This window comes from Myodes glareolus, chromosome 1, assembly GCF_982192425.1.
Source record: "Myodes glareolus chromosome 1, mMyoGla1.1, whole genome shotgun sequence".
In the NCBI taxonomy this organism is placed as follows: Eukaryota; Metazoa; Chordata; class Mammalia; order Rodentia; family Cricetidae; genus Myodes; species Myodes glareolus.
The window spans coordinates 106585052-106612144 of NC_142026.1; the positions used below are offsets into that span (position 1 = coordinate 106585052).

The following is a 27093-nucleotide window of genomic DNA, read 5'->3' on the forward strand; positions in this document are numbered from 1 at the left end:
GAGGAACTTGGGGAAGAAATGGGTTTATTTCAGTTCACAACTCTCAGGTCACATTCTGTCACTCAGGGAGGTCAGGACCGAAAGACAAGCCAGGAACCTGGAAGTGGGAACTGAAGCAGAGGTCCTGGAGGAACACGGCCTTCTTAAGCCTGCTTTATATACCATGGATGGCCCCGTCCACAGTGAGCTGGGCCCTCCCACATCAACCATTAATCAGGAAAACAAACAGTGCTAGCTTACCAGACAATCTTACAGAGGCATTTTTCTCACTTGAGGCTCCCTCCTCTCTGATGACTCAACTTTGCCAGCACCCCTTGAATGTAGATTATTGTTATTCCATTAATTAAATTTATGAGTCTCCAAATGAAACAATGGGAAAATTCATTTTGAAAAATGTTAAGAATTTGGACCTTTTAACACCCAGGCAAAAGGCACATAATTATTTGATAATTTTTTATCATTTTACCATAATCAATTTTATATAGAAGCACTTATATTCAGAGAGCTTTAGTCACAAGTTACTACTAATAGTTTTTTTTTTAACTTTTCACATGCTCAAGAAAAGGATGTGAGATGATTTTGTCTTAAGCTTCTGAATTTGGGAGTATTTTTTTATGCAGCACTGCATAATATATTAATGTGGCTACTAGAATTTTTTAATTATTTGTGTAACTTATTTCTATTGAACAGAGCTAGTGCAGATTTAATAAAAAAACATTTGCTAAGTATATGGCTTTGGGCAGGTTACTCTGCCTCCTATTACCTGGATGTTTCATCTGTCAAAAACGAATTGGTTCTAAAGCTTACATATACACACATATATTAAGAATACCATCTGACACAGCATCATCTCACCTTCATGAGTGAGAAGGCTGGCTTAGTGCATGGAGGAGCAAGGGGTATGCCATCTCTAAGCTCTGATTTTGCATTCCTTGCACACTGCCTGTCTCCTGAAATAAGATTCCTCCACAGTAATACAATTCATAGACTAGGATATAAAAATTCGAGGAGAAAAATTTCTTCAATCTAGTCTTGTAATTTTAGCAGAGGTTTTACAGATGGATCCACAGCTCTCCTTGAGCATATGGTTTAGAGACACAATGTAAAAGGCAAAAGATTTATAAGATTTCAAGGGAAACCAGTGCATAGGAGACACAATGTACAATTGCTATTTGGGAAAAAAAAAAAGCATCATTGTTCATCATAAAGATGTAGGGAAACATTTTCTTCCAGGGTATTTCTCAAGACCAACCAGGAGATGTTTGTGATTCACACTTCATCACACCACAGAAGAGGAATAAATCTTTCTAGAAAGTAATCTAGGAATTTGGATCCTCACTATAAACCAAATATGATGTGATTTACCAATCTATGGGGATAATGCAATCAGCTACCAAGCATTAGGATATATTTCTGTTGTGTTTGGCAGCAACGGCCAAGTTTTTTAGTTCAGCAAAGAGAGCTGTCTTCGGAAAGAACAAACTGTGCTTCTTGGGCAGTTTGTTTATTCTCACAGAGGAATGGAATATTCACTTTTTATCTTCTAATGTATTTGAACATTTGGGAGGTGACAAAATAGAGACAGATGAAAGCATTATATTATAGGTTGTGAAATGGTGTATATTGAAAGTTTGCTTTCCTGTCGACCTTTTAGCAAAAAAGATTTGCAGCTGTTCCCTAATACTGTCCTTCCTAAAGCCCTGCAAATCTTTCCTGCTTGGACACTTGCTGGAACCTTGATGCTTGCTGGAGCATTGACGTTTGCTAGGGCAAACTGCTACACCGTTCTTGGCACAAAGGCCAGTAGCTTTTGTAAGTAGATTATGTTTATTTACAAATGAAACCCTGTAGGATCCATCCCTTGGGTCTCATCAGAAGGTTTCAATTAATATCTGAGAGTATCTGTGTTTAAGTATTTCAACACAGGGTGACAGAAGTCATCAAAATGATGAAGCAGGTCTCAGAAAAGGGATCTTTTTCAGGACTCTAGAAATTAACCATAGAGTTGAAGCAGTCTCAGAAGAATCATGGAGGTGACTGAATCTCAATAAGTAGAACAAATGTGGTGTGTAAGCCTGCTCTGTCCCCATTCTCCCACCATCCCCATCCAAGCTCCACAGCAGTTTGAAAACCAGTAGTCTGAGAAACAACACAGTGGAAGGATATAATTGAAGCTTATTCAGTCCCAAGTCCAGAAAACTCTACTGAATATTTCTAGAAGCTCTCTGGAAAGCTATACCAGAGTCATCTCTATTTTACTAATTTCTAGTTCATTCCAGGACAAAAACCTTATCCTGAAAGCATTTTTCAAATACTTTAGTAGATAGTGCCTGCCATTCTTAGCTGCCTGCAATGGCAGGAAAGAACAAGAATGTAAGAGGAACAGGCTCTTAAAAGTTGGGTATGTGAGATGTCTTAAGGACACCAGGATGCTTCAATAAAACTGCAGAGAATTTGAAAGGCCATATACTCATTATAGTTCTGCACACGTCTAGGATTGAGTGCACACCCAGTATAAACCTTGGAGACCATGGCATCTTAGTCCTGCTTTTCTCTGAGGCTGTTCCTGAGCAGATTGCACCTGAATTGTGAGGACACACCCCAAACAAAGACAGAAATCACTGAACAAAAACTGAAGACTTGTAGGTTTCATTTGAAGAAAAAAAAGACTATCTGTTGTCTACAAAGCAAAGAATTTAGTAGCCACACAAGACAAAAAAATAGGGACTACAGTAAGAAAAATACAGTTAGGAACAAGAGGAAGAGTAGGATTTTGAGTGTTTTAGTTTCAGTTCTTTGAAACAATCAGAGTTTAGGGGTTGGTGGATGTGGAGGGCCGCAACTACATTCTCCATTGCTTCAAGGGACAAAGGTAGAGATTGACCTCTGTGACCTCAAGGTGTGGTGGTACACGCCTTTAGTCCTGATGCCTGGGAGGCAGAGGCAGATTGACCTCTGTGACCTCAAGGTGTGGTAGTACACGCCTTTGGTCCCAATGCCTGGGAGGCAGAGACAGGCAGATCTCTGTGAGTTCAAGGTGTTGTAGCACACGCCTTTAATCCCAGAGCATGTGCTTGGTAACTCTCTACTGCTGCATCCCTGCCTACTTCCGAGGCATCATCTGGGATAATGGGCAGTGGACCAATCCAAGAGTGACACGTCAGAAGCGAGGACTGTTTCCTTTATAAGGGCTGGGTTCCCCTCATTCTGGGTCTCCGCTTTGGAAGCTGATGCTCTCCCTCTCAAGACGCATTAAAGCTTTACTGCAGAAGAATCCTAAGTGCCCCGCGTCGTTCTTGCTGGCGAGAAGGTAGCGCGGGACAGGTGGATGGATGGAATAACACTGGGGTAAAGGCATCTATTGCTGATCCTGGTAACTTGTTAGATTCCTGGATCCATACAGCAGAGGGAGAGAACCAACTCTTGCAAGTTGCCCTCCAAACTCCTCATGGTCACTGTGGCATGTATGTGTCCCCATATGCACTCGCACAAAACAAGTAAAAACTGCATTAAAATATTGAATTTTAACAAAAAGAATGAATCAGACACAAAAAGAGCATGGTCCATATATGGGGATGGGGAATCCATTGAATCCAGTAGTTGCTGTGCCTGAGGAAGTGTAGACAATCAAACTAAAGAAATGATTTGTGATAGTTTAGATTGAAGAAAATTGGGTATATAGATAAATAGACATGAGAATGCCTGCTCCAAAACTAGATAACTGGTCACATTTTAGATAATTATAATTGCACAAACTGAGGGACAAAGTATGAAGAAGACAGAGTGAATATAGCAATAAGATCTATCAGATAAAAATGCTACATAAGTTGATGCTCTTAGATTCTCATAAAAGGTCATCAAGTGGATGAAGAACAGAGTAGAAGTCATGTATGAGGTTTAACATTTCCTAGAACATGAGAAATGGTGTAGGGAGTATCCCTAAGAAGGCTGAGTGATATTAGTCCCAACCCTGAGACATTGTATAGGAAACCCCTTGAGAATCAGGGAATGATGTGGGCACCAACAGCCGGAGCAAGGAAGACTTCTGATATGTTATGCCAGATGGGATCTATTAGAAAGCAAACATTTCCTCTAATTCACCATTCGAACATAGTTTTCTGAATATTTTGTAACTCAACTTCCTTAAGATTACATGGTATCATAATTCACCTCCTGTGTTTCATAAAGACTCTCATGAGAAAAAAAATGCTACATAAAAGATTATATAATCTTCAGGACATGTGCTAAAAATAGCTTAAAAGTCTATTTTTTTTTTTAAAGTTTGGAATCCTAAATGTCTATGAAGCATGTGAGCTCAGAAGTCTAATCTGACATTAAGTACATATCTGTGATTTAGGGAAGAAGTCTGGGCTGAAGTCCAAAATACCCACAAGAAACACTAATTTATCACCTCATAAATGATTGGAATTTTGTTAAAGCGTAACTAACCCGAGGCAAGGATGATAACACTAACCTCTCAACTTTAGAAGAGAGAACTACCCATCTGCACAAATGCAGTCCACTGCAGCCAATTTGTCCCACTAAAGAGGAGGGCAGGCTCTTGTGAAAGTCACAGTTCAGAGGCACAGGCTCAACGCAGGAATGAGACTGACAAACTGCATTTCCTCATCTGTGCCTTGTCATCCCATCACTATAGGAATATTTGCAACAGCAACATGCATGAATATCAAGAAAAAATTATAAAGCATTCACACTCAAAGAGAAATACACACTTTGATGAAACAAAATAACACCAGAGTCGGGCTTACATATTTGAATCACTGCAATAAGAATGCCTTTGACAGGCTGGCTAATAGATTTGGTGTAAGCTAGAAAAATAATCAGACTCTTCTTGAAAAACAAAAAGGAAATAAAGCAATGTCTTTGAAATCCCAGAACATCCAAGAACCATGAACAACAAAAGGTACAAAATGTTCATAATGGGAATATCAGAAAAAAGAACAGATTAGAACGAAAGTTGAAGAAATAATGAGAAATATTTTTTTCCAAATTAATGTTAGACATAACAGCAGATTCTGAAAACTCAGAGAGCACCAAACAAAGCAAAGGACAAAAACTGCACCTTCTCATACTATAGAATAATCACTAAAGGATTTAGGGGGTTGAAATATTTGTGATAGAACAACCTAGGCATTGAATCTACTGAAACCATAAAATGAGAGAGTGGAGTGAAATTCATAGAGTATTTAAAGAAAACATCCTGTAATTAGTGAAAATGGCCTTCAGTTGTGACAGAAAATCAAAAACATGACTGATTAAAATTAAGGAACTGTGCTGTCAGTAGAGAATTGCCTCTCAAAGAAAGAGCTAAAACTTATTCAATGTATGTGTGCACATCTGTGCATGGCTGTGTGCGTGCATGCGTGAGTGCATGTGTACACATGTGGATGAGTAGTTGTGTGGGTGGGAACCCACAGAAGTGGGTCCGCTCCACCTTGACTGAAGGCCAGAGAGCTTAAGCCTACTCTGGCTTTCAAAGTGATTGACAAGAAGTCTGACTTCAGGAGCAGCTACAAAGGTGTCTGGACCTAGGGTGTGGTTATTTGGTATTTAGGGTTTTAAGAGGGTTCCCAGTGGACCTGTTCCACCTTGACTGAAGGTCAGAGAGTTTAAACCTATTTATTGATAAAAGATTTAACTTATGGTGTGACTACTAACAAAGATATCTTGACGAAGGGTGTGATTTCTTGGCTGTTTGGGTATTCAGATGGTAATCACTTTGTTCCTTGTATCTTGATGAAAAAAGTCTTTTGCTTTCTTCCCCTTCCCTTTTTTTTGGATTGGGGTATTTAGAGATCATAAGAAACAAACACAGGTGGATTGAGTATTCACTGAGCTGCCCTCCTGGTACTATCCCATGTCTCTGTATTTCTTTTACATCTCTGTTCATTCTGCCTAACATTTCCACATCTCTTTTCATTCTAACATTTCACATGCATCGAGGCAGAACCCCGATGGGTGTGTTTATATATGTGTGTGTACATAGGCACATCTGCATATGTTTGCATGTGTGTATATGAACATGTATCTATGTGTGCAAAAAAGAAAGAAACAAAGAAACTCTCCTGCAGGAAACAAGAAATTGAAACAAATTATATCCAATAAATGACAAAAATAAATAAAAAATGAGATAAGAAATAATTAATTGGAAAAAACAGAAATTAAAAAAAATAGAAAAAAGAAAGCATCTTCAACAAATGGTGCTGGTGTAACTGGATGTCAACTTGTAGAAGAATGCGTATAGATCCATGTCTATCCCCATTCACAAAACTTATGTTCAAATGGATCAAAGACCTCAACATAAGTCCAGCCACACTGAACCTCATAGAAGAGAAAGCGAGAAGTAGCATTGAATACATAGGCACAGAAGACCACTTCCTAAATATAACACCAGTAGCATAGACACTGAGAGCAACAATTAATAAATGGGACCTTCTGAAACTGAGAAACTTCTGTAAGGCAAAGGACACAATCCCTAAAACAAAATGGCAGCCTACAAAATGGGAAAAGATCACTAATCCCACAGAGGACTGATCTCCAAAATATACAAAGAACTCAAAAAACTAGACATTAAAATTATCAAATAATCCAATTAAAAATGGGATACAGATCTAAACAGATAATTCTCAACAGAAGACACTTAAGAAATTACTCAACATCCTTCACCATCGGGAAATGTAAATTAAAACAACTCTGAGAAACCATCTTACACAAGTCAAAAGGGTTATGATTAAAAACACCAATGATGGCTTATACTGGACAGGATGTGGAGTAAAGAGACCACTCCTCCATTGCTGGTGGGAGTGCAAACTCTTACAGCTACTTTGGAAATCAGTGTGGCAGGATCTCAGAAAACTGAGAATCAATCTATTTCAAGACCCAGAAATATCACTCTTGGTCATATACCCAAAGGATATACACTCATACCACAAGGACATTTCCTCAACTGTGTTTATAGCAGCATTATTCATAACAACCAGAACCTGGAAACAGCCTAGGAGTACCTCAACCAAAGAGTGGATAAAGAAAATGTGTTACATTTGCACAATGGAGTACTTCTCAGCAGTAAAAAATATAATGACAATTTAAAATTTGCTTGCAAATAAATGGAACTAGAAAAAAACATCCTGAGTGAGGTAATCTAGACCCAGATAAACAACATGGTATGCACTTACTCATAATTGGATATTAGATGAAAAGCAAAGAATAACCAGCCTATAGTTCATGATTCCAGAGAAGCTAAGTAACAAGGAGAATCCTGAGACATGGATCCCCCTGGAAAGGGGAAACAGACAAGCTCTTTTGAGAAAATTGGGAGGGAGAGAAGAGAGGGTGAAAGGGGAGATACAGGGAAGAAGGGAGGGAGGATGAGAACATGAGGGAGCAAGCTGGACACTCAAGATGGAGGAAGGATGGAGAGAAAGGAAAGAGATATCTTGATAGAGGGAGCCATTAAGGGGCTGGCGAGAAACAACACTGGGGAAATTCTATACAAGGATGACTCCAGCTTAGACTCTAAGCAAGAGTAGAGAGGATGCCTAAACTGGCCTTCCCCTGTAATCACATTGATGACTCCCTTAATTGCCATCATAGAACCTTCACCCAAAATTAATAGAAACAGATACAGAGATGCACACCAAAGCACTGTGCCATGCGTCCAGAGACTAGTCCAAGAGAGGGAGGAGCAATAGTACGAGCAATGAGGTCAAAACCATGATGGGGACTCTCATAGAAACAACTGACCTGAGCTAGTGAGCTCACTGACTCTGGATTGATAGTGGTGGGACCTGCATAGGATCAAACGAGGTCTACTGAATATGGGGAATTAATAGCTAAAAATAAAAAAAAAACCAAAAGATCAAGAAAATAGAATAACATTTAGCCAGAATACCCAAAACAAAGGGAGAGAGTAGACAAAGATACCTCAAATCAAAACAGAGAGATTCTGTAGCTCCTGTGGCTTGCCAGCCTAACAATGCATCTATGAACAAGCATGTTCTCACCATCTTGCCAACCTATTTGCAATAGTCACCTTTTTGAAAGACACAATCTACAAAAACTCATCAAAAAAGAAACTGGCTCTCTCAACGGACCTACATTTATCAAAGACATTGAATTAATGATTAATGACTTCCAGACCAGAAAATGCCAGGCCCAGATGGGATTCACTGCTAATTTCTTCCAAACAGTTAAGAAAACTATGAGACACCTTATGTTTTTTCCTAAAGATAAGAACATGGGGATACTTTTTGATTCAATATAGGTAAGCATTGCTCTCATGCCTATAGAATAAGAACCTATACATCACTATCTCCCATTACTATAAATGTAAGAATCCTCAAAAATATCATCAAATTAAATCCTACACTGAATTAAAAAAAGGGGGCGATTATACTGCATGATCACTGTGGTTTTCTTATTTACTAATGCAAGAATGTTTTGACATTTGAAATTTAATTAATGTAATTTATCATAGACAGAAGCTAAAGAAGAAGAATCATATGATCACACCAATAGATAGATTAAAAAGCATTTGACAAAACCCCATGTCCATTGAGTGCAAAAACGATAATACAATACAAACCTCAGCACTTTAGACTACAAGGCTACTTGACAACACACTGGAGAGCTTACTAACTAGATGGGGTGGGAAGGCAGCATATCCATGTCCTCTTTAGCCTCCTTTTTAACATTTTGCTGATCACTAATACTAAGAGGCTCAAACAAAAGTGTCTTTGTTCACAGATGACACATTCATACAAAAAATCTTAAAGGGTCAGCAAAATAATCCAAGACAGTGTCTAAGAAAACAACAACCTCCACAAAGAACAATTAGAGCCAGCATAAAAAAGTTTTGTTTGGTTTTTTTAATTACTTGCTTTTATAAGCAATAATTAAGAAGAATTTGAAATTTAAAACTTTCCATAACTATCATCAAAAGGATGGGCTGACAAGATGGTTCAGGGAATAAAGGTGCCTGCCATCAAACATGATGACCTGCATTTGAGCCTCTGGAGCCATGTGGTATAAGGAAAACTGACTCTGTTAAGCTCTCCTCTGGCTCCTACATGCACATCTTGGCATGTGTAATCCCTCTCCCAATAAACAAATATAAATGTAGCAAAAGTTAAATATCTCTAAATGCAATAGTTATGAATATATTAAATTATGTATTAATTCTCTATGAGGAAGACTATAAAATCCTGATAAAAGCAAAACTATATAAACAAAGAGAGCGATATTCTACATCCATGGCTAGAAAGTTTCACTATTGTAAGAAAAAGTCAATTCTTCCCAGTTGCATTTGTTAATTAATTATAAGTACAGTCAAAATCTTGGGAAATTATTTTATGAATATTAACAAAACTTGAAAGAGTTGACATGGAAAAGCAAAGAACCACAGAAGAGGCAACATTCTGAATATTAACAAATTCAGGCGAATGCTCCTACCTGACATTATAAAGACCTATTATAAAGTTTCAACATTATAGAGAAAGTGGTGCTAGCAAAAGAATAAAGATTGGCGAATCTGACACAAGAATAGCATGGGAATTATTTCAGAGAAATAGAGCCAACTAAAGGGAGCAAAGGAAACACAATGAGGCAGATGTATTGTTTGCAACAAACAATTCTAGACTATTGCATGCAGGTGAATAGAGGCACAGAACTTACACCCGTACTCAATATATATTAACCCAATATAAATCAACAGGCCTAAATGTGAAACCCCAAAACACCAGGTAACAGTTTGAGAAACTCTAGATGACATTGGATTTACAGATGAACTTTAGGTACAATCATAAAGCACAATCTAAGAAAGAAATAAACGGTAAGCAAGACTTTATTAAAAATATTTTCACATTGGAACACTGGACTTAACTCCCTAGGTCCAAATGAGAAGCAGAAGGAGGGAGAATGTGAGCAAGGAAGTCAGGACCACGAGGGGCGCGTTCACTCACTGATACAAGGGGACTGATCTAATGAGAGCTCACCAAGGCCAGCTGGACTGGGACTGAACAAGCATGTGATCAAACCGGATTCTCTGAATGTGGCAGACTTGGGGGCTGACTGAGAAGACATTGATAATGGCACTGGGACTTGTTTTGTCTGCATGTTCTGGCTTTTTGGGACTCTAGTCTGTTTGGATGCTCACCTTCCTAGACCTGGAGGGAGGGAGGAGTAACTTGAACTTCCCACAGGGCAGGAAACCCTGACTGCTCTTAGGACTGGAGAGGAAGGAGGAGAGGGAGTGGGGGGAGTGGGAGGGTACTGGGAGGAGGGGCAGAAGTGGAAATTTTTATAAATTAATATTAAGTTTATAAAATAAAAAAAATATTCTCAAAAATGACACTATCAAGAGAATGAGAAGATGAGCCATAAAAGCCATAGATTTAAGAGAAAATATTTGCAAAGGCTAAATGTGACAAAAGGTTATCATCCGTAAGAAAATCTATCACACATTTTGAATGGACAAAAATCAAGAGATTCCTCACCAAAGAAAGTATATTTAAATATACCCATTAGTACTAAAGTTCCATCTGGGAAGTGCAGATTAAAACCAGATTAAGTTCAGATTACATGGATACTATAGGTGTACAAGTACTGAATGATCAAATGCGGACACTAATAGAGTCAATTACTGGTAAGGACATGGAAAAAGAAGGCTCATTCATTGTTCATAGTAGTAAAAAATAACAAAGTCATTTTGCAAAACAGTCTAGTACTCTGTTAAAATAAATATTCTGTTACCACATTTACTATGTAATTCAACAATCATAATGAGGTCTTTCTCTCTTTCTTTTTTTCTTTCTTTTTTGATATGTTTGGTTGGGAGATTGGTTGACTTTGGTATTTTGGAGACTGAGTCTCCTTGAAGAGTTTCCTAGTCAAGTTTGTTATGAACCCAAAGCTGTTCTATAGGAAAAAGCTATTAAAGTTCAACAAAAACTAAAGAGGAAGATTGAAAATGCTTATATACAGAAAGTAAACAGTAATGAAGCAACAGAAGAGTAGAAAACATGAAAAGTAGGAAAAAATAACGGTCATAAATTCTGTATTATCAGTTATGATATTAGCTAAAAGTGGATAAATAATAATTAAAAGGAAGTTTGGTGTGATAGGAGAAAATTATTAAAGCATATGCTATGTGTTACAAAAGACAGACTTTACAAAACCATAGGCATTTTGAGTTTAAAAAAGGTAGATTGACTGTGTAATTAGTTGCAAAAAAGAAAATAAAGACAAAACAAACTGGAATAATTGTTTTAAATCAGACAAAATACAGCAGAGCAAGCTAGTGCACACCTGTAATCCCAGCTCTCAGTAGGTTACAGCAGGAATATTGTGTATTCAGTGCCAAGCTTAGCAGTAGATCAAGATGCTGTTTGAAAAAATCAATAAGTCAAAAAATGTAAAAAATTGAACCAAATTTACTTTTAAAGTGTTTTTATTGAAAAAGAAGGTTATATGAAGTTAAAAGAGATACTCCACTCAAAATCAGTAGCAATTATAAATATAGATGTATATTTCAAGACAGTCAAAGTACATTAAACAAAAATGACAGAATTTTAAGGAACTATATAATTGAATAATAATAATTGGAGTAATTAGCATCATTACATTTTTAATATATATGTTATGTGTGGTTTGATGAGCATATTTTACCCCTCAATCTGTCCTACTGATTCCCCTTTCTTATCCCTATCTTTCCTGTTTTCTTTTTCCTTAAATAACTTTTCTCTATTTTCGTTTAATATATACATACATGATTTCAACAGTAGTTATGTTGCTATGAAGGAACAGCTAAGAAATGAACAGAACATCCCTACAAATGAGCCATTAAATGTCTTTAATGGACTTCTATATAAATAGGACACATATTTTTCTATATAGAGTATATATTTATAAAACAAATCTCAGTATATTTTTAAAATTCATAATTTCAGAAAGTTTGTCCTCTAACAATTGAATAAATTAGAAATCAGCCACAAAAAGAATTTTTAAGAGTTAAGCTAATATGACAGGATATTTTAAAACACCTTTGGAGGGGTATAACATGAGGGGCCAGCTTGTTTGGGTTTTTGTCTGAGCCCAGTTCCCCACAGCTAGTTTGTTGGGGTTTTCTGTCCTGCCTGGCCCCCCAGCTATTTAGTCCCAGAGAAAAATCACACAAAGATCTCTTTAAGTTATAAAGCTGATTGGCCCATTAGGTCTAGCTTCTTACTGACTAACTCTCACATCTTGATTAACCCATTTTTCTGATCTATTTTAGCCATATGGCTCAGTACCTTTCTCAGCGGGGCAGATCACATCCTGCTGCTTCAGTGATCTGGGCAGGAGTGGGAGGAATCAACTTCCTCTTCCCCAGAATTCCTCCTGTTCTCCTTCCATCATTTCCACTTCCTGTCTGGTTTTCCTACCTACACCTCCTGCTTGGCCAATCAGCATTTATTTAAAACATGATTGACAGAATAAAGAATATTCTCCTGCACCAGAGGGGTCTTCCCCTTGTTTAGTATCTTTTAAAATGTGTTTATTCAGTGTTTAAAATTGTCATTAGAGATTTCTTTTACTACATAGATTTGGCTTAGTTGAAAAAATTTTGAAGCTGTGTAAATGCTGTAGAATTAAAAATTTCTAAACAGCAAAGAAAACAATTCAGTGAAGAGAAAACTTAAGAATAGAAGAAAATCTTTGACAGCTACATAGAGGATTAAAATTTAGAATACATAAAGAACGAAATTCCACACAGTATATGGGTCAATGTATCAAACAAAGATAAAGTACCAATGATCAATAAAAATATGATTGAAATGTTCAAAATCCTTAGCCTACCAAAAATATACAAAATAAAACAGTGTTCAGATTTTATCCCATCCTAGTCAGAATGGTTATCATTAAGAAAATAAATAACAATAAACACTAGCATGGAAAAGTTATTTATTGGAAATTAATATGGAAGTTCCTCAATAAGCTAAAAATAGGACTAGCATATGACCCAAATACATTACTTCTAGGTAAACATACAAAGTCACTAAGTCCACATATTACAGAGATGTTGTCACCTGTATATTTATTGCTACACTATCCACAGGAGCCAAGTTATAGAATCATCTTTAGTGTTCGTCAATAAATAAACTGATAAAGAATTTTGCTGTGCATGCACAGTGGAATTATATTTAACCTTAAAGAAGAATTAAATTATATCATTTGCAGGAAAGTAGACACAACTGACAATATCACATGTTTTTTATTGCTCATTAATTTGTGGATCCTAGATTTTCATGCAGATATATAAAATTATATGTATGTAATATATTATATGCAATATATGTATATTATATATATATAATCATGTGTTTATGGAGAAACAAAATTTGGAGAATGGATGGCAAGAATGGGAGAGGTGATAAAAGGAAGAGGGAATGAATGTACTCAAAGTACATGATATAGTTATATGAAATGAAGCCTATCACTATGCATAATGAATGTATGTCAATAAAATTTTGTGTTAAAACATTAAAGAAATTTTAAATTTTAAAATATGATTGTAGTTCAGATGAAATATTTTAATACAGACCATTAAATTGGGATTCATGAAAAATGCCCTTGACTCTGACCTCCCCCCCAGTGAAATGACAAAGAAAGATCTATATATGATCGTAGAGTCTTTTCTGTAAGAAAACATTCCATAACCATCGTAGTCATCATATCCCTCTATTCTAATTCTGACCCTTATAATAACACTCACTTGTAAGCATGTCTTTAAACATTTGCTCAATTAATGATAACTGGCAGCTCAAAGGAAGTTCCAAATAGTGATAACCTAAACTAGATGTCAGTCAAAAGCCAAGTGTTTCCACTGGTCCAATAAGACATTCTTCTACTATCTGAAAATTCTGAACATTTTAACTAAGTCAATGTTTATTCTGTATATCAATGTTCTGATTACTGAAAGTTACAGCAGTAAATGATTTCACTTCTGCTCTTAGCCACCTTTATTATCTATTAGATCATGCTAGTCCAAAAAGCACAAAAATAACTGCAGTTACATATAAATTGCTTTAAGTGCAATAAATGTGGCATAAAATACAGTGATTTTCATTGGGTATGGAAGCATTTGCATCTAATCCCAACATTTTGGAAGCAGGGGCAGGCTCTCTATGTGAGTTTGAGGAATGACTCTTCTACAAAGGAAGTTCTAAGCCAGCCTGAGTTGCATAGATATATGAGACATGAGCAGGCAGTATATAAACAGAAAGAGAGAGAGATTAATTGCTGATTAAGAAATTATATCTAACTTTATTACTTAGAAATACTTCTTTAAAGCACTTTTTCTCAACCTCAGGTACACCTTGGAAGCTGTGAGAACACTTCGTGACCAGACTTCACCCAAATAAATCATTATGTCTCATGCATCATGACTTTCTACTCTCCCTACATGAGCCCACTGCATAGCCCGGTTTTAAAACCATGTTATGAAAGACCAGGAAGCATAGACAAGCTTTTGGTTCAAAGGGACAGAGAATGGCACTTGGAAGAATCTTCTCCTAAATATACCTAATTTATTTTTACTCTCTAAACCTCAATTATCACATTCTCTGAAGTGTATTTTGGACCCCTCTAATGATATTCATGAGAGTCCTGATAATGCTAATGTAAGTTATCGCTACTTTGTAGATTTTGTTATATTCCAAGATGCTACAACAAGCACTTTAATTGTATTTCAATATTACCCTCCTCCAAGATACTAGGAGCTATATAGCAGTATGAGTATTTACTTTACAATTGGTGAAAAAGGAAATAATTTGTCAAGGTAACACAAGTAAAAACTGGTGGAGCTGGAAATACAACTACCAAATCCATGTTCGAAAACAGGACCTACTGATCCTATGTAGCTCAGATTTACATTAATCACACTGTGAAACATATTGTATTGTAATACATTTGTGATTTGCATTCACTACTCATTTTGTTCATCCAGTTGACCCGAGTTGAGTTTGTTCTCAGTGTACTTGGTGCTAGAAATATGAAGTCTGGGTAATAGAAGTGTAGAGCACACATCAGCAAATAAGTTGACTGGTTAAATCCTGTCAGCCACTTCTTTTTCATAAATAAAGCTTTTGATGGCTCTCAACCACAACCACTGGTTGACTGGTTTCCTACCTGTAGTGACCTTCATGCTACAAGATTGCAGTAGAGTAGTTAGAAGAAACAATTTACCCACAAAACCTTAAAAATGTGATGGTCTGACCATTTCTAGAAAGTTTGACTGTCCGTAGTCTAGAGCACAAGACAAATGAATCACTAGTGACTACCCAATGATATGCATGCTGTGTTATTCACACATAGGTATATAAAAAATCAAATATATATAATAGGGTCGGATGTAGGGCAACCAGTTCCTACAAGACACGGTATTGGAAAGCTTGGTCGAGTTACCTATGTAAAAGAGATCAACCAGATCAGTAAGATCATGTGGGCAGTGAGGCAAGGAACTACTGCAACTCTTTAAAAAATAAAATAGATAGGTTTAAGTGATGCTAATTAGTTTTATATGCTTCATGAAAATGTAGTTTTGATTTCTTTTTCATTTTTATCATTTTGTTGGAGAGGGATATTTGGACAGGGCCTTGTTATGTGATCCAGGTTGTCCTTGAAGGCATGATTTTCCTGTTTCAAAGTGCTGGACTCATAGATATGCACCGCCATGCTCAGCTAACAGATTTTATTTTGACGCTCACTAGACCATCTAATGATGCACGTGACAAAATGCCCTCCTAGCGAATCAGAAGTTGTGATATGTTGTTGCACAGTAAGATGACTAAGGTTAAGTATGTACCGTACATTTCGAAAAACTAACAGGTGTTCCTACAATGTTCACTGTAAGGAAAAACTAAATAATTGAGACTATAGCCATCTTTACCTTGATTGAAATATTATGGATGCATTCATGAATGAAAATATTACATTCTTTCATGAATATTATGTTTATGTTGCTATTTATAAGTTAAAATAAACTAGCTTTAAAGATACACAACACTTGTAAATAGGAAGTTATTTGCTAACTCAAGTGACTAGTTCCTGTGCTGAAGAAGAATGAAAAATGTATAGCATGGTTGCCTTTTGTAGTTCTTGAATTGATTGGCTTATAAGAATTCTATCTTCTTCAACCCACACAACTGCGCAGTCTCCCCCAGGCAGCTAGCACCATTGTAGACTTGGAAATTCAACACTCAGTCACCCAGGTAGGACAGTCTGAAATTCAAGGTCAATCTGGATCACATAATGAGAACCTGTCTCAAAACCACAGCAGCAGCAGCAACAACAAAAATGGTATGGAAGGTGCCATTTTTTTCTTTGTTTCCAGTTGTTTTGATTGCATATAATTATTAATACCATGTTGAGTTGTTGAAGTTGACTGTACCTGGAAAATTCATGGGCAGTTCAAAGGGCTTCTGAGACTTGGAATCTCTAGAGTTAGCCTCGCAAATTTCAGCCATTATCTTCTTAATTTTGAGACCTGTGATTTTAATCACTTCCCCTGTTGACAAACAGCATTCATTGCCGAACATTTCATAAATAGACCCTGAAAAGAAAGGAAATAATCTTTAAAAAAAAAGGAAAGGTTAAACAGTAAAGAACAAAATCACTGCCAAGTACCTCATGTACAATGTTTTCACTTAGTTCCTCCCTTAGCCATCTAATAAACTGGAATTAAATCTGACTATCCCAGAATGTACACCATGCACCAGGAAACATATTGGATTTTCACTTTATCCACCGGGCAAAGTATAAACAATCTTGGGGGTTTTTTTTATTATTTTAAATTGAATTTATGGTTTGCTCATCACCTTCAGCTCATTTACCCAAGGTCAAACCACAGTCAGGTCTCCCATTGCCAGGATTTATGGCACATTTTTGCCAGGTCACAGAATTAGGCCCATATGAGTCAACAGCAATTTGTGTCAGTACTGCAAACAGAGCTATAACACAGTCCAAGCAAAGACAGAGATGCTTGTGTACCGAGGCTTCATACTAACAGCTTCCTATTTATTTTTCAGATCTAGTTCTCTTCATCATCATGAGTTTAATTTAAGTCTTCTTGCCCATTTTTATCTGTGGCTTTTTGACAAACTGGAGACAGCACTCAATACCTTTGTGGCAATAGGTGGCAGAACAGCCCAGCTAAACAGAGCAGCTGCACTTTGTCTCGCAGTTTCGGCCTTCTTCTTGACAAACCTTTCATCATAGCTATCATAGTAAGGTTTTCATTCATGCATTGTCTTTCTATGTCTCCAGAGAGAAGGTGAATGGGCTGTGAAACAATTGGACTATGATCATCAGGAAAGATGAGAGGTCATAGTTCAAAACAGTCAGCCCTAGTCAAAAGAGAACAGCTCAAGGCAGAATCTCTGGAAGACAATTGCATCACAAATGAACAGTCGCTTATACGCTTATACCGGTGTAAGGAGCATTACAGGACTGCAAGCATTTAAATACAATAGTGGTTTGTCCCTCCCTCTAGGTGGCTTAAGCTTTTTGATCACACTAAACGTAAGGCTATAAGGGCAAATGCTGGCTTTGTCTGTTTTCTGAATTTTCTGTTTTGAAAAGTCAATTTTCTAGTTCCCTTTTTTTAGTGCCCTCACAGACTCTAGCTATATATGTGTGTGTAAACATACATATATGTAGATAGATAGATAGATAGATAGATAGATAGGTAGATAGATAGATAGATAGATAGATAGATAGATAGATAGATAGATAGACAGATAGGTTATAACCCTCTTATTATGGCATTCATGGTTTTCATAAAAATTTTTAAATCTGACGTTTCACCCAGTTCAAAGCACTCTATGATTATATCAGTGCCTCAACAGGTAGCATGGCATGACACAATCAGAGAAATCTGAAGGATCTTGACTTCCTTAAGGACAATTTACACAGAGACACAGCCACCTCTAGGCAACCTAAGAAAGCAGATGTCCTGACTCTCATTGTTCTTCAAGAGTACCTCTGTGACCAGATTCTACCAGAGGCCAAAGGGCAAGAGAGCAGCTAGCAGCCTGGCAAAGGTGTGCCTCCCGGCAGAGTGGGGATGGAAGTGCCCCGTGTGAGACCTTCCAATCTGCACAGAGCGCATCAGTCCTGAGGACCAGCTTGGCTGGCTGACCTGTTAGCATCTTATCCCAAACCCCATCTGTCTTCTCACACCGTTCTCTTAACTATTTATGCTGTTGTACGTTCATTAGCCTGAGGACATAGAACTACTAGTCCCAAGTTCTTTTTTGAACAAGCGGAGGTATGAAATAAATAATTTAAAAAATCCAAGCAACATTTTCTGTCAGTAAACTCAGAACACTTATATGCCATGATAAATCTCATACTGACATTCTGTATCACTACCATTGTATCATCCTGCATTTAACTTTTCGTGAGTTTGGTTTTTATTATTACTAATTCAAGTTTAAGGTTCATTAGAAAAATAACAATTGAATTATATTTTTTGTATGATTGCAACTCAACCAGGCCCCCTTTACACTCACTGAGTCAGTAGACTAACTGTGTGAGGTCTTGCGACTGGTAGTAGGCATCAGGGATAAAAGGTCTAGTTTGTCCCTCAGAGGCATAGTTCTGCAAAGAGTAGGCAGGAAGCCAGTCCATTGCAAAAGACCCAGGGTGTGGGGAGCTGTATTATAGGAAATGCGGAGTGTTGTGAAGTGGCAGAGGCATCTCCGTTTCCATGGGAAAGAGAAAGCAGGAATGAATCCTGGAGGACACAACAGCCGATGTGGGCCTTAAACGAAGAGTCACTTGGTGCAAAAATGGGCAGAAGCAATAGTATTAGGAAGGTACTGAGATATGAAAAAAAAAACTGATGCATTCTGGAAACTTTAAGTAGTTTCTTGTGTTTAAATTATAAAGTAAGAGAGGTGAGGGGTTGCTTAGGTTTTGTTTTGTTTTAAGAAGGAATATGTGGAGGGGTAAAAATAATGCTGTTTTTTTTATTAGATTTGCAATGCACAAAACAACGGGCTGAAGTAACTTTAAAGGCAGGGAATCTACATCTTCAGTTATCAGGGTGCAAGAAGAAATCCCAGTTTAATAAGAGGCCATTTGTACTCTAGACATTAACTACCCAAACTGTGGTCCACTGTGCCGCCCGGGAGCTTGTTAGAATCTTGGTCAAGTTGCTGAATCAGAACCTGCATTTTTAACAAGCTCCCCAGATGATTAATAAGTACATTAAGGTTCGTAAAGCTCTGGTCTGCTCTGCAAGCACACAGCTGAAGTAACCTATTTTGAGATTGTTGCAAAACAAATCAGAGGAAAACGTGCCATCCGCCCACAGAAAACCTTGGGTGTCCATGAAGTGGGGAACAAGTGAAGGATTTGAGACATGTAAGTGTTAAGGAGTGATTTTTCTTTATCAGGAGAAATAGGACATCATTTAACTGAACACCTTTTAGCTGGAAGTCTTGAACTTAATTTCTGTACAATGAGTGTCTATTCTTCAGTACAATTTATAGCCAACTCACGGGCAGGGAATGCCATCTTTTATAGATTCAAAAGGATCCAAAATTCAAAAGACAAATTTGCGCAAGATTATATATCAGTTTGAAAGGGCGGGAAGCCAGAGAATTCTATGACAATAAAATTATGCATTCTAGCCAACACATTGAAAGTTTCTAGTCTCTTCCTAAACATCTACTTCTCTCCGTAAAAAATAGAAAAGAAATGCATTTTATTAACATTAGGAAAAGAGCATCATGCAAATACTAATAGGAAACTCTTCATTTAACATGTGACCATCATTTTGCTTCTAACCAGGAAAGTCTCTCTCTCTCTCTCTCTCTCTCTCTCTCTCTCTCTCTCTCTCTCTCTCTCTCTGTGTGTGTGTGTGTGTGTGTGTGTGTGTGTGTGTGTGTGTCTTTTTCTCTTGTTGCATAATATTTTGTTTGTGTTCTGACAAACAAAGCTTACCTGGAGATCAGAGGACAGAGCTAGCCACTAGTTAACTATAGAGGACAGAGAGTGATGACACACCCATTTAATCCTAGCACTTGGGAAGAGGAAGCAGGAAGATCTGGAGTTCAAGGCCACCCTGGGCTACAGAAGATTGAACCAGTCTAAAAGAGAAACAGTCTGCTGCTGATGGTGGCTCACACCGTTGATTCTAGCACATGGGACCTCATGCTTTTGATCCCAGCAATTGGGAGGCTCATGCCTTTAATCCCAGTATGAGGGATGTGGAGATAGGAATATAAAACGGTTGGAGACAGGATCTGGCGCCAATTCAATCTGAGGATTCTAGAGACAATTTCAGTCTAGGAATCAAAGAGACAGGCACCCCCATTCAGTTGGAGATTTAATAGAGGTAAGAAGTTTCTGGTAGCTGGCTGTTCTGCTTCTCTGATCTTTCAGCTTTCACCCTAATGTCTGACTCTGGGTTTTAGTTTTAAGACTAAGTAGAAACATGCTTCACTCTCCATCTTTCCCTTTAGAAAAGGTCTTGTATAGTCCAGGCTGGTCTTCAACTAGCGATGCAGGCTAAGAAGTGCATTAACTTCTGATGCATGGGCTTGGGACTGCATCTTATGCTGCTGCACGCCGTTGGCATGGGGTTGGAGATCCACCCCAGGGCTATGTGCACAGGAGGCAAACACATTGCCAGCCGAAGCACATCCTCACTACTTCTGTACTTGAAAGGCTGCTCAGGGGCGCCCAAAATGAAGAAGCTGTGTCAGCGACAGGTAACAAGGGCATATAGCTACTTGTAGAACCCTGAAATAAGCAAGCTTCCCATAGTTAGTTCTTATCAACATAAAGTCTCCTAAAATATACTTGTCCCTGAGTTTTCATATAATGATGAATTTTAAAAATAGGCAACTTCCACGATCTCAGAATAAACACATATGTGTGACTCCTTTTTAAACTTTTGCTGAGATACATGTCTGAAGTATGTTTGCCTATGTACAGACATACATATTCAAGTAGTCTTCCTCCCATTTTAGCCAGGAGACATGTATTTTGAATATGCAAGTCTCAAATCTCTTCAATCTTTGCAGTCTGATTCTCTTCAAGTCAGAGCATATGTATTCAGGATAATGCCAAACATCAGAGTGAACTGGAACAAAGCAGCCTGTTTTCAGTGATCAAACATTGCCCCTGAAGACTGTAATGAAAGAGCCATGTGCCTTTGAAATCACCTCTTCTGTAATACTACTTTTCTCGATAAAAATGACACATTAATATCCTTTTATGAGCTCTTCCCTTGCTTGACAATCCATATAAGCAATGCTATGATCACATAGGAACAGTCGAAACAATTGGTTCAGTAGGCTTTTCCCCCTTCCATTCTAGTCAAAATTAAAAACGTGTGGCAGTCAGGAAAGAGGAAGGTTTTCTTATCTGTGTTCAAACACACCATGTCCCAAACAACGTCGTGCCTTTCATTCCTTTACCTCCTCATTGACCTGTCCAAGCTTAACCAACCCTAAAGATTCAGCTAACGCTCCTCCTCAAAGCCACTTCATATCCAACAAAAGAAATGTTCATTCCCTCCTGCACTCTAATAGCACTTTGTATACACTCCCTCACAGAGCTTTGGGGATTACCATTAAACCTGGATTTGGGGTGATTTTTATTATTGATACTATATACATTTGGGGATTTATTATAACTTCCTAGAAAAAAGAAAATATGTTATCTAAATATACAAACTTTTCCCTCATCACCCTACCGCACAGAGCTACTATGCAATTTTTGTTCATACTAGATCCCATATGAATGTTTTCATTATTAGCCTTTACTGTAAGTGATTCATAGGACAGTAACTGTCTTTCTATGTCAGTGTGACGTACGAAAGTGTTGGTGTGAGGTATATTTTCTCTTTGTATGTTTACTATCAAAGAGTCAAGCACAATTAAGATTATCTGGCTGCTTTCTGGGTACTTTAAAAAATGTAACGGGCAGGAAGTTCTTTGATGTGATTTCTACTTTTATTTTTCCACATTAGGTACAGGGGTTGAAACTATGGACTATGCATGTTGAGTAATGTTGTGAGATATATGTACCCTGTGTGAGATATACTTCTGTGATTGATTTAATCAAAAACTGAATGGTCAATAGAGAAAGTGGGAGATGAATCTAGATGTAGGAGAGACACTAAGAGATGCAGAAGAAGCAGGAGGAGCTGTATGTGACAGTATGTAGATTAATAAAAATGGGCTATTTTAAGTTATAAGAGATAGTTAAAAACAAGTCTAAGCTAAAGACAAGCTTTCATAATTAATGAGTCTCTGTGCTGTTATTTGGGTGTTGACTGGCAGAAAAAGAAAGACTTTTGTAAGATTACAGGGTAATCATTCCAAAGCTAGACAACTTAGTCACCCCTTTTCACTTTTAATTTTAAGACAGGATCTCACAAAATTGATCAGGCTGATCTAAAACTTGCAGGTTCAACCTCTTGAGTATATGGGATTAGAGGCAAACACCACCAGGCTTGATTGCTACTTTTCTTTATGTTTTGTTGTATATGTTTTACAGTGGAGTTCATATAAAGATTTGTGATAGATATGGATGCATTAGAAAGTCTTGCCTGAAAAATATGATTGCTATATATGGCAATGTATAAGAATCATGCCAGTTGCCTATGAGGATTCTGTATTCAAGAATATAATGTATTTTCAGGAAGCAGCAAGTCCATAAATGAAACCTCTAAATATGAAATTGTTATATTACATTTATATCCCAAAACATTGTAGTTGATAGACATTAAAGATACTATTAGAGAGAGCTCTTCAATTTTTCTAGAAAGTTTGCCATACAAATGAAGTTTAGAAGGAGCTGTGACTGGAATCGATATTTGTATGGCCAGCCTTCTAAAAAAGAAGTTCCTCACTCATCCATTGTTAGTGGGAATGCAAACTTGTGCAACCACTTTGGAAACCAGTGTGGCGGTTTCTCGGGAAACTGGGAGTCAACCTACCTCAGGACCCAGCAATTCCACTCTTGGGAATATACGCAAGATATGCCCAATCATACTACAAAAACATTTGTTCAACTATGTTCATAGCAGCACTATTTGTACTAGCCAGAACCTGGAAACAACCTAGGTGCCCCTCAATAGAAGAATGGATAAAGAAGGTGTGGCACATATACACTTTAGAGTTTTACTCAGCGGTAAAAAACAATGACATCTTGAATTTTGCATGCAAATGGATGGAAATAGAAAACACTTTACTGAGTGAGATAACCCAGACTCAAAAATATGAATATGGTATGTACTCACTCATAAGTGGATTCTAACCATAAATAAAGGACATTGAGTATATAATTCATGATCCTAGAGAATGTAAATAAGAAGGTGAACCCAAAGAAAAACATATATTTATTCTCCTGGATATTGGAAGTAGACAAGATCGTCAGGCAAAAGTTGGGAGCACGGAGGTGGGGGTGAGGTGGGAGTAAGGGGAGAGTGGGAGAGAGAAGGGAGAAGGAGAGGATTGGGGAGAGCTTGGGGGAATGGGATGGTTGAAATGGACGAAGGGTGGATATGGGAGCAGGGACGTAGATATCTTAATTAAGGGAGGCATTTTAGTGTTGGCAAGAGACTTGACTCTAGAGGGGTTCCCAGGTGTTGAAAAAGATATCACTAGTTTGTTGCTTGGGCAGCAGAGGAGAGGGTGCCTGAACTGGCCTTATCTCATAGCCACACTGATGAATATCTGGCATATCACCATAGAACCTTGATCTGGTGATGGATGGAGATAAAGACAGAGACCCACATTGGAGCACTGGACTGAGCTCCCAAGGTCCAAATGAAGAGCAGAAGGAGGAAGAACATGAGCAAGGAAATCAGGACCATGAGGGGTGCATCCACCCACTGAGGCAGTAGGACTGTTCTAATGGGAGCTCACCAAGGCCAGCTGGACTGGGACTGAAGGAGCATGTGATCAAACCAGACTCTCTGAATGTGGCTGACAAGGAGGGCTGACTGAGAAACCAAGGACAATGGTTCTGGGATTTGATTCTACTGCATGGACTGGCTTTGTGGGAGCCTAGTGTGTTTGGATGCTCACCTTCCTAGACCTGGATGGAGGGGGGAGGACCTTGGACTTCCCACAGGGCAGGGAACCCTGACTGCTCTTAGGACTGGAGAAGGAGGGGAAGAGGAGTGGGGGAAGTGGGGGGAGTGGGAGGAAAATGGAAGGAGGTGGAAATTTTTAATAAATTTAAAAATATTTTAAAAAAGAAGTTCCTATCCACTCCAAAACCAGACAAATTCTTTCTCAGCATCTGAAAAAATATACCTAAAAGTAAATGAACTTGCTGTCTCAATGCATTGCTGAGATCACTGGGCACATGAATTAGTGAGCCTGTTGCTTACCTAGCAGTAGAACAAGACCCTGACTGTTAATAACAACTAATCTTCCAAGTTCATGCTTTTCTTACCCCAACATATCAATCAAAAGAATAGTAAAAGTAAGGATGACAGCACTTAAAAGAATTAGGGAATGGTTTGTACACCATGAGGAATATAGGAATCTCTAGTTAATTAAAGGTTAAAATTTTATTCAGGAAATGAGGCCTAAAAACAGGAGTGTGCAAGACATTGGAGTGTATGCAGTTGAGCTTTTAAAAATCTGCATTTGAGGCTAGGGGTGCTGGCATAGGCTTTTACTCTCAGCACTCAGGACACACAGGCAGGCATAGTTCTGTGAGTTGAAGGCCAGTCTATTCTATAAAGCAAGTTCAAGGCCAGTCATGGCTACATACTGAAACATTATCTCAAATAAAATAAAATAAATTCTGAAAAAAACAAAGCAATGAAAGACCTTATGGATTGGAAAAGACTGAACTTTCAAAGAAAATATAAAGAAAAGAAAAAAGATTAAAATGTTAGGACCAGGGATTTAAATGAGAGCTGAATTTTCTAGCTACATTGAGTGATACAAATTCAATCAAAAGAGTTTTACTCATTGTACATATGGGGGAGGGATAATTCAGTTTCTTAAATGTCTAAGTCTTAACATAATCTTTAAGACTGTAGTATAGGGTTACATACATGCTCATTATTACTGATGTGGTTTTTGGGTTCTCCGTGTCAATGATTGCCAGAGTAGAAAGATTGAAGGGTGTATATATATGGATGAGCATTTCTCCTATGTAACCACAAATCCTTTTCTATTCAATGATGGTGGCACAGATATGTAGTTCTTCATCACTTGATATTATTGTTGACCAAATATCCCTACATTTTACTCAAATTTCATGCAACAAAAAGACATCACAAATTATAAAGTTTCTTGGAAGTTGATGCATTGTTTTAGTAAGGATTTGGTTTCGAATATAGGTAATGACTATTCAAAGCCTGCCTGTACCTTATTACCTAGATGTTAAGTAGAGCTGTTACAGACCAAAAGTCATAAAGCTGTTCTCTACATCTCGTTTAATGAATATGAATGTACTGGCTATGTTGATTATCCAGGGCCTCAAATGTACTGTAAAATGCACACAAAATACATAAAAGTAAAGCTCTATCATGGTATATATTTCCCAAAGGTTATTAGCATTAATAAAGTACTTAATTAGCTATTATGCTTATGAACCAAGAGTAAAGTTTTTAGAATTTTTATAGGCATTTTGAAGATGAGGTTCCTTGAAATATGTAATAAAAATTAGTATTTTGTGTGTATTTTTCCTCAATTTTTATAATTCATTTTAATTGTAGTTTATCAAAATATAAGTATAGAATGGACTAGAATAACAAAATAAATTGGGCTTTCAGTATAGAGAAGCATCTCATGAATATTCAGTAGAAACATATGACCACATCCAAACATGGCTGCAGAGGTACTCTCAATCAGTTCAAGAGTCAAAAAAAAAAGAAAGCTAATACACAGAGAGTTTATTGGTGTTGTTAACTTGACTCCCTTGATGGTACCAGGAACCTGGACACTCTGATTATACACATTTTGATCAACAGGACAGTAATAGTTCTAACTGCAAATTATTACAGCAAGATTATGATTCCTGCATCATTCTCCTCTGAGTTGTGTTGGAGAGTGCTTGAGCACAATTGACTTGGGATGCAATGAGCTGCTGTATCAATATAGCCATGAGCAGGTTTGTCCAGTATTCTCCATGAGCAAAATGACAAATATCTGTACTATATTCTAATAGTTGGTGTTGTTATAATAATTCAACTATGACACGTTTCCAATGCACTCAGACATGACCTAATAATTATCATCCACATAAAGTTCCTGGTGACCCTCCATCATTTAAAGATTGCTTTCCAAGGATGATTTATCTCCAGAGTGTCTTGCTCTCTGACTTAGCTTGTTTCCTTTAATCCCTCTTGGATATCATTTACTTTTAAAGATTTTAATCCTTGGATCAATTTGCTAGCAAACTCTTTATCAAAAGAAACATAGCAAAAGAATACAGTCACCCATATTCCCTTTATTCTAAGGCAATTGTTTACACAAAGTCACAAAATTGATAATTACCATAGATTTATATTTAAATATATATATATTCTTAATAAATACATAATATGTATTAAAGATAGCTATAATATGAAGTTAAATCTAAGAATATGTTGAATTTTAACATCTCAGTGTGAGCTGGGAACTCAGCTACAATCTCGTGTTACTAATGTACTACCAAGATTGACTCTACAATTGCAGTTCTGCTGATTGACTGTCCAAACTATCTCTGAGCCTGTTCAGTGAAGCAATTCATTGGTTTTAAGTATTTAAACAAGAATTAATTTACAGTGCCTTTTTTTATCCTTTAGTAATTCATGTTGCTGAAACACTCTTCATTGTACTAAGAATAATTTCTATTCCTACAGGATAGACGTAAAAACGTTTCTAGCCCTTGGGATTATGTAGAAAACAATGACTTTAACTTTTCTACATAGAGATTTTGAATTTTGAAAGAAGGTTGTAACCAGTTGTCTGTCCCAAAAAGGAACATTGTCAACCCCATTAGCGGTGGCTCAGAGGTTTGGTTCCTTGTAGATGGCTTATTGTGTAACTATTTGAACTTTATCTTTGA

At 37.4% G+C, this 27093-nt stretch overlaps 1 protein-coding gene across 2 annotated transcripts in view; it reads right to left on the reverse strand.

The window, feature by feature from the left end:
- Nucleotides 1-27093, reverse strand: part of Themis (thymocyte selection associated) — a 182957-nt gene that overhangs the window by 121969 nt on the left and 33895 nt on the right. For both annotated transcript variants that reach the window (XM_087911259.1, XM_087911258.1), the window contains exon 2: nucleotides 16448-16609. In XM_087911259.1, coding sequence (XP_087767385.1) covers nucleotides 16448-16609 — 162 coding nt within the window. The remainder of the gene's footprint in view (nucleotides 1-16447; nucleotides 16610-27093) is intronic.